This window comes from Manis pentadactyla, chromosome 2 (assembly GCF_030020395.1).
Source record: "Manis pentadactyla isolate mManPen7 chromosome 2, mManPen7.hap1, whole genome shotgun sequence".
NCBI classification, from domain to species: Eukaryota; Metazoa; Chordata; class Mammalia; order Pholidota; family Manidae; genus Manis; species Manis pentadactyla.
The window spans coordinates 66971900-66981210 of NC_080020.1; the positions used below are offsets into that span (position 1 = coordinate 66971900).

General features: G+C 36.9%; 1 protein-coding gene across 22 annotated transcripts in view; it reads left to right on the forward strand.

Annotated features, from left to right (window-relative positions):
- The window catches only part of MCTP1 (multiple C2 and transmembrane domain containing 1), a 516560-nt gene extending 508456 nt beyond the window's left edge, over positions 1–8104 (forward strand). For 19 of the 22 annotated variants that reach the window (XM_036925718.2, XM_036925717.2, XM_057493373.1 and 16 more), the window contains 2 exons: positions 5048–5145; positions 6089–8104. In XM_036925718.2, coding sequence (XP_036781613.1) covers positions 5048–5145; positions 6089–6160 — 170 coding nt within the window. In that variant the 3' untranslated portion in view covers positions 6161–8104. Of the gene's footprint in view, positions 1–4498; positions 4614–5047; positions 5146–6088 lie in introns of all 22 variants that reach the window. The other 3 variants (XR_005032713.2, XR_005032711.2, XR_005032712.2) reach the window with 2 other exon arrangements.
- The last annotated feature ends 1207 nt before the right edge of the window (positions 8105–9311 follow it).

A 9311-nucleotide genomic window follows, 5' to 3' on the forward strand; every position in this document is an offset into this window, starting at 1 on the left:
AAGTACTTCATTATACTTATTCCTCCATATTTTATTCTTTTTGATAAAATTATAAATGGAATTTTCTTAGTTTATTTTCTAATAGTTCATTATTAGTATAGAGAAATGCAACATATTTTTATATTGACTGCATTACCTTGTAAGTTTGCAAATTGACCACCCATACACAGAGGGCATGGATAGACGAAAGAAAGAGGTCAACCACTCTAGATTGGTAGGTGGCAGTTTTAATAAACAAGGGAACTTCTTTACAGGGCTTGTGTTGGGTGGCCTCAAGGAAAATAGATCTCAGCACCCACCCACCAGAATCTTAAAAGTTTATATAGAGGCCTTAACTGGGTTCAGTCACATATATAGTCCAGATGTTCTCAACACCTTTCTCTCTCGACGTTATATCCTTGGAACAGCACCTCTATGGGAACAGTGGGCAGAACTTACATTCCAAGGACAAGAGAGGGTAAACTTTTGATTGCCTGAGTCTAGCTCAAGGATCATATTCTCTCAATTACCTTTCCAACAACCCTGAAACTTTACAGAATTCATTTATTAGTTCTAAACAGTTTTTTAGTGGAGTCTAAAAGGTTTCTGTATGTAATATATCCTCTGCAAATACTGACAGGTTTACTTTTTTCTTCCCAATATGGATGCCTTTTTTTCCCTCTCTTGTCTAAATGATCTGGCTAGGACTTCCAATACTAAGTAGAAGTGGTGAGAGTTGGCATCCTTGTCTTGTTTCTGACCTTAGAGAAAAAAATTTCTGCTTTTATTGTTGAATATGATATTAGCTGTGGGTGTGTCATATATGGCCTTTATTATGTTGAGGCATGTTCCCTCTCTACCAACTTTGCTGAGAGTTTTTATCATCAATTAAAGTTGAATTTTGTTAAATGCTCTTTCTGTGTCCTACTGAGATGAGCATGTGATTTTTAGCTTTCATTTTATTAATGGAGTATATGATAACTGATTTGTAGATGTTTAACATCCCTGAAGTAAGCCCAAATTGATCATGGTCTATGAGTGTTTTAAACTATCAATGAGTTTGGTATACTACTATTTTGTTGAGGATTTTTGTGTCTGAGTTCATTATGGATATTGGCCTGGGATTTTCTTTTCTTGTGGTTTATTTGTCTGCTTTTGGTACTGGAGTAATGCTGGCCTTGTAGAATGAATTTAGAAGTGTTTCCTCATTTTCTATTTTTTGGAAGAGTGAGAAGGGTTTGAATGCTTGGTGGAATTCACCAGTGAAGCCATCTGGATCTGGACTTTTGTTTGTTGGGAGGTTTTGATTACTGATTCAATTTCCTTACTAGTAATCAGTGTATTAAGATTTTCTCTTTCTTTATGATTCTGTCTCGGAAGATTTTATGTTTCTAGGAATTTATCCATTTCTTCTAGGTTACCCAATTTGTTGGCATATAATTCATAGTAGTTCTCTTATGATCCTTTGTATTTCAGCAGTGTCAGCTGTACTGTTTTCCTCTTTCATTTCTGATTTTGAGCATTGCCTTTTTTTTCTTGCTGTGTCTAGCCAAAGGTTTGTCATTTTGTACCTTTTCAAAGAACCAGCTCATTGATCTTTTCTATTGTCCTTTTAGTCTCTAGTTCACTTATTTTCACTCTAACCTTTGTTACTACCAACTTTGGGCTTTGTTCTTCTTTTTCTAGTTCCTTGAGTTGTGAAGTTAGGTTGTTTGAGATTTTTCTTGTTTACTGAGGAAGGCACTTATCACTATGTGTTACCTCTTAGAACTATGTTTGTTGCATACCATAAATTTTGGTATGTTGTATTTCCATTTTCATTTGTCTCAAGGTATTTTTACTTCTCTTTTAATTTCTTTGCTGACCCACTGGTTTCATAGCATGTTGTTTAGCATCCACATGTTTGTGAATTTTCCAGTTTTCTTCTTTTATTTCTAGATTAATACCATTGTAGTTGTAAAAGAGGTTTAATATGATTTCAGTCTTTTAAATTTATTAGGAGTTATTTTGTGGCCTAACATGATCTATCCTGGAATATATTCCATATGTTGAGAAGAATGTGTATTCTGTTGCTTTTGGATGCTTTCGTTTCAGGTTGAAGAAGTTCCTTTAACATTCCTTGTAAGCCAGGTTTATTGGTGATGAACTCCTTCAGTTTTTGCTTGCCTGGAAAACTCACTCTCTCTCGTTCAATTCTGAATGATAACTTTGCTGGATAAGAGTATTCTTGGTTGGAAGTTTTTTTCTGTCAGCACTTTAAAATACGTTGTGCCACACCCTCTTTGGGCCTATAAAATTTCTGCTGAAAAATCTGATCATAATATGCAGGTTTCCTTGTACATAAGAGTTTTTCTCTTGCTGCTTTTAAGATTCTCTCATTTAACTTTTGAAATTTTAATTATAATATGTCACAGTACAGATCTCTTTAGGTTCCTCTTACTCTGGGTTTCCTGGATTTAGATGTCTCTTTCCTTCTCTAGGTTAGTGAATTTTTCAGCCAGTATTTCTCTCTGGAAAGACAGAAAATTCAGTCCTTAGATATATGTTTAATTAGAAGCCTGCCCCTCAAGCTGCAGCTATGATCATAAGCTTATCGGCCTCTTTCATAGCAAGACTGAGTTGTTGGGCCTTTTGCCTCTTGCTGTGCCTTGAGGGTGATATCATTTTAAGAACTTTCTCCATTGGGTACAGTCCTGTGGGATCTGTGAACATAAGCCCAGATGGCCACTAGAGCTAGGTGGTATAGCAGTGTCCCTCACAGCAGTTGCAAAAATTGTGGCACCAGACAAGGATATAAGTTTCTTTCTGGGAGATACTGGCAAGATGTAGCAAGGCAGAGGGAGAGTACAAGGACTGTGTCCACTGGCCTTTGTTCCCTGACAGAACCTTCAAAGACTCCTATAACTATGGCAGACCAGAAGTCTGACCCTTGGGCCAAAGCTCCTGGATGAGGAAACAGTCTTTTTTCTTGGAAAGCCTAAGGGTGTTTTGCAGTTGGTCAAGAACATCCTCTCCAACTGTCACAGTCGCACAGGACTCAAAACACAAGCCTCCCTGGCCTCCAGAGCCAAGTGTCCAAGGAGTGTCTTCCGGGTGGCAGCCACAAACACTAGGTCACCAGACATGTATAAAAGCTCCCCTCTGGGAGATACTAGCACTCTGAAGTATGGTAGAGGCAGAGTGTGAAGACAGCGCTTGCCTGCTTTAGCAGGGTAGATGGAGTTTGTGAAAATATTGCCTGCTAGCCTCTGTCCCCAGAGTATTCCTGCCTCTCTGAACAATGCTTTAGCAAATGAATCTCTTTCACATAAAGTCCGGGTACTTTCAAACAGCTGCTTCTGCACTGGGTCCAAGAGTAATTGTCTCTGTGGACATATAATTTAATAGCCGTTTCTCAGTTCACTACAGTTCTTTGGGTTTCATGGATGCAAGCCAGATGGTTTTCAAAGCCAGATGTTTTAGAGGCTCATCTCCCAGGTGCAAGTCTTAAGGTTCAAGTGATCAATGGGTACAAACCCTTCATTCCTCAGGGAGAAGCCTGCTCCAGGTTTGTGAGTGCCCTTCTGATTGCTGGCCACTGAGTCAGGGGTGGGGAATTTAAGGCAAGATTGTATGTCAGCTTCTCCTACCTGCTTCAGTGTGGCCTTTTTCGCATTTGTCCAGTGTGAAGGAGTTGCACTGCTAAGTGTTCAGGTCTTTTTCAGAGAAAATTATTCCATTTGTAGCTGCAGATTGGGCATACCCATAGGAGAAGGTGAGGTCAGGATCTTCCTGTTTCCATCTTGAACCACCTCCTAGAAGTAAAATCAGACATAAAACCAAGGTACCAGACATACATAAAAGTTCCCCTTGGAGAGAGACTGGAGTGTGGCAGAGGGAGAGAGTGAAGATGGTGCCAACTGACTAGAGTGAGGCAGAGAGCAGAGATGGTACCTGCCAGGAAAGAAAAAAAGATAGCATCTTCCAGCTGGAACAAGGTGGAGAAACAGCACCCCAGTAGGCCCCCAAATGTGTGTCAAGTCAGAAGCCTGACCTAGGCCAATGCTTCAAGCCAAGCAATTAAGCCTTTCCCACACAAAGTCCAGGCACTTGTCAATCAGCCAATTCCACCGTGGAATATGGGACAGGTGAGTCTGAGCACGTGATCCACTTCTAAGGTCACTGTACCCTTGTGGGTATCGTGAATACAAGTCCTATTGGTTTTCAAAGCTATGTGCTTTGGGGGCTTGTATCTCAGATGCAGGATGTAAAAGTTGGGGGTGCCTGATGTGGGGTTTAAACACTTCACTACTTGGAGAAGTTTTGGGCTTTGAGTTCCTTTTGAACTGTGGGTTGCTGTGCTGCAGGTGGGGTTTATGGCCAGACTGTAACCCAGCCTCCACTACCTTCTTCAGTGTGAGCCTTCTCCTCTTGTTTGCCCAATATGTGGGAAGAGGTGAGTTTAGGATCCTCTAATATTGCCATCTTCAAAGCTGTTTATGTTTTGAACAAGCTGGTGGTAATCCCTTTCTCATTTCAGGTTATTGTGAGGAAAAATCAAGTCCATATGTCTTCCAAACATTTAGCTTGCATAACAGCAACACCTCCCCCAACTAAAAAAAAGATGGTGTATCTTTCGAAAAAGGGGAAAACCAGTAAGTTAGACTTCTTGCATTAAAAGCAATCCCAATTCAAAATGTTGGCAGACAAGTTTCATCAGAGATGAACAGTAAAGAAAGACAGCTAAGCACACTGGAGGGGCAAAACAAGATAGTCATTGCATATTCTTGCCAGGTGCCTTTTTTCTCCCCGAATAAAAAGCCTTTCCTGCTGGGAAAAAATGACTAAAGTACAAACAGAAAAACAGAGCAGCCACTGAGTTGGGAAGAGGAAAGAAGGGGAAAGAAAGGGGGAAAAGAAGGAAGGAAAGCTGAGGAAGGAAGAAAACTGGATTTACTGGTTCATGCAGTCAAGACTGAAGGGCAGCTAGGTCTAGCTCTTCAAATCAGTACAACACTTTTGCCAGAAATGTTTTCTGTAACTCCAAACTTGGGAGATTTCAATAATGTTTGATCTGTCACTTTTTCAGGCATCAATAAATTTACAAAAAAGCTTCGGAGTCCATATGCAATCGATAACAACGAACTACTTGACTTCCTTTCCAGAGTCCATTCAGATGTACAAGTGGTATGTAAGGCTCATTATTATTACTATTATTTTAATGTAGTACGGCACTGGGTTTTACCTTTTATATCCTTTTAAGTTCAAAGGCTTTAGAAGAGTCAGGTAAAGTTAACAAAACTTGTAGCAGATTTTGCTATTCAAGAATTTGGCCCATTTTGACTGTTATCCAAGAACTTATAGAGGGAAATGGAGAATGAGAGGAGGTTGCATAAAGAACCCATCAGGGCTGTTAGGGACAATTTTCTTCCAAGGATGGTTCTGCAGGAGATTTTGAAAGGAAGTCACTATTAACTGAAGGGAGGAAATAGCAATATTAGATGAAGGCAAAGTGTGCTAGTGGACATTTAAGAGACTATACTTCTTTGCATAATTTACATTGAGTTTTAAAGATGCGTTATTTTGGAAATCAGTGGAAGGGGGGTTGACTCCTTTTTGAAGACTGGGGCATACCTCATTCCTTTGAAATTTTTTGAGGTTAATTTAATGCCCATTAATCATCATCTATTTAAGAGTAAAATGAGAAATATTTTTTATCAAAATATCTGGAAGTTGAGTTGTAATAATACCTTTTTCCTTTGTATCAGTTGTTTTTGATTTGGTATCAGACATGAGAGTGGGCTGGATGGAGATTAAGCCTATATTAAACAAATAATAAATGGCAAAGAATTATTATCCAGCCCTTCCAAACAGATGGAGATGGTTTTGCTTTTAACGTAATGTGTTGTGGACAGTGATGACCCAGAACTCTCATGTAGGTTCTAGCAGGATTTCCCTTCTGACTCTTGCTCTATCATTCTATTGTTTTCAACATCCCAGCTGCAGATTTCATACCGCTTCCAGAGTGAGCAATTTTTTTTCCCCATAAGCACAGTCTCTCATTCCTTTGCTTTTACTACGTCAGAAAGTGGCCACCTGACCAGTCTTCCTCTGAACTCTGTTTAAACAGGTGCAATACCAAGAACTGAAACCAGATCCTTCTCACAGCCCATGTAAAAGGAAGAAAAACAATCTTGGCTAGCTAGCTCCCAGCACTGAGGAGACCAGCATCTGTTTGCGAAGATAAAAGAAAAAGCCTTCAGCCTCAGCAGCATTTCCTTTCTTCCTGCTTTTTATTTATTTTGCCTTTTTATCATGAATGAGAGAATTTGTAAATAGTGTACAAAGGCATATGTCTTTGAAAACATACTTCCATTGTACAGAATCGATTTGATAAAGGTTTTGCTACTGCTGCGTGAAAGCCTGGTTAGCAGTGGTAATAATAAAACACATTGGAACAAATGTTAAGAATGGGAACATTGGGAGACACACAGGTCTTTAGTTGTAAGTGGAGAAACCAGAATATTAGATTAAATGTTTAGCTATGCTCTGATGAAATCTACATAAAGTATAAATGTCAATTTGATTTTAAGGTTTTTTTTTAATGTGACTATTTTTTATCTGAAAAGTAATCCATTACATTTTTCTATGTTTTGTACATTTCAAAAGGGGGGGGGACTGCAAAATCTAAGAGAACAGATGCATTTCAATTTAACATGAATTTTGACTGCAGATCCTGACCTTCATTCCTGTGCAAATTATTTAGATATGCTAGGCTGACTTTAATTTAACCAGTAAAGGTATATTTACCCCTTGAAGAGAAACTTCCACTCTTGAAATCCTACAAAGAGAACTTCCAAACCTTCTATCATTCCATCTAAACCTTAAAATCTCTACAGGACTGCACACAAATACTGCCAGGTTTATAAATGATTGCTTATCTGAATTTTTATACTTACCACTACTTTAATCTGTACCAAGTCTGCAAATCAGCAACCCAGTTCAATTTCAAAAAAACAAAACCAAAAACTAGCAAACTAAATCCATATTGCTTTTTGTGTCAGATCATACTTATGTGCATCTAAAAATATTTAATACTGAAGTGTTCTCACACAAAGTATCTGTTTTCTCACTAGATTACTGAAATGCTTTAGTGCATACTATGATTTTTGCTCTCAGTGTGAATTTTAATGTAGACTATGATATGCCAGCGTTTCATTACATTCATGTATAGAAAATAATTATTCTTGATGATATGAATGCATGAAAACCTATTTTGTAAAATACACTGCTTATGGGGCGAGGAGTTTGCCTTTAAAAGAATGTTCTGCTACTTACCATAGAATCTATACTCAAAAATTGCATTCCCAAGACTCCTACAGTAGTTTTTGTACTTAACTCTCTGGTACATCAAGGGAGTATACCTCTGGAGACAGAAATAATTTGGTGACAATGTCTTACTTCCCTGACATGGTAGGGGATTATGCTTGGTTTGAAACTGCTGCAATGCTGTGCACTATTTTATTAATAATAGCCTGGAACAGGTGAAGGTGGGTGTTATACTGGAAAAATGTAGAAAAGCCAGAAGCAAGAAGTATATATTTCACTCTAAAGGAAGAGACTTTAAAAATAAATTTACTCTCATCAAAGCTGATTTTTTAAAGTATTTTTATTTTAAAGCTATGTTGTTAAATACTATTTCTTATGATAGAACTATTTTGACCTGTTTATACACTATGCTTGAAAGAATGTCAATTAAATTCCCTTTCTAGAGAAAGGCTTTAACCTCAATATGCTCTATTCAGCTCTTATTTATAATAACATGCTTCTATCTGCATACCATCAGTTTGTTGCTAAGACATAAAACTCCATGAAGTTGTTACTACAGAAAGTTTATTGATGGGATAATTTGTTTGAAATAACTTTTGATTATATCTTGTGTGAAATTTATGTTCTATGCTGACAGTGTCTACAAGTCTGATACTCTACAACTTCAGATGCACCTAGTGGATAGTAACATAACCATTATTAACAGATGACTAATTTGTTTGTTTCATTCTAGCAAATTCCAGATGTTTAGTTCAATGATAATGTTGACTATACATTCACTGCATTAAATAAAAAAAATAATCTTTTCTAAGTATAATCAGTAGTATTCTTTTTTTGGTGGTGAAGAGAGGAGTGAGTAATGGAGGATTGTCAGCATATTCATGTAACTGTCACTTCTCTTAGAGAAACCTAGGTTTGGTTTGGACAGCTAGGATTTGTCTCAAGTTCAGAAATCTTCCTTGAAAACTTAAAACCTTGACTACAGAACTCAGAGAAGTAAAAACTTAACTTGAGGACTGATAAGATACTGAGAGGAATCTTTACTGCTTTTACAAACTACTAGATTCACAGGCTAAAAAATAAGAGACTGTGTCTAACAGAATTTTAACAATTTCTCCTTCAGGCTAAGGTTTAGTTTTGCTTCTTGAAAGATATTTAACTTGATTTAATTTTGAGTGATTTGCCATGTACAGTTGACCACTGAACAATATGGGGGGTTAGGAGCACTGATTACTTGTACAATCAAAAACCCAAGTATAACTTTTGACTCCCTGAACACATTCTTAAAAAAAATATGCTAGAGAGAAGAAAGTGTTTTTCAAATTGTAAAAAAAAAAACCTCCAGAACTACTTCTAATGTATTTTTTTGAAAAATATCTGCTTGTAAGTGAACCTCCACAGTTCAAACCTGTGTTGTTCAAGTGTCAACTGTAAATATTTGAAAATATCTTTAAGAAATTGGATGTCACTCTTAACTCCTATTTGGACTGCTAAATATAGTAGTCATGTGACCTATTAAATACATTCTTCGGTATCTTTTAGAGTAAATTTGTTGATGGTCATTTATATTCCAGTCTACTATTGTTGCCATTAATTGTAGTAATTCATAAGAAATGCAAATTTTAATTTTTTCATTTATAAAAAAACATAGTACTTCTTGTTCATTCTGCTACTGTTCCAGATTTAAACTGATAGATGCAGTAGGGATTCCAAACTATATTTGAACCATTCTATGTAAGATAATCTGAATTTACAGATTCTTTAAATAACATGATATATATATATATATACACACATTCAGTATCTATTGTAGAATTTGCTCTGTGATAGGTAACGGTCAAACCAACAACACTATATTAAAATCAAATATGGAATTAAAGTATAATGAGAGTGAAATTAAATTGGTATGTTTCTGAAAATACCTTTTATAGAATTTTATCCTGTATTTAAAAGAAGAAAAAATTCAGTAGTAAGCTCTCTTATTCAGGAACCATAGAAACTTTTTTTCCATTATCTCACTATCC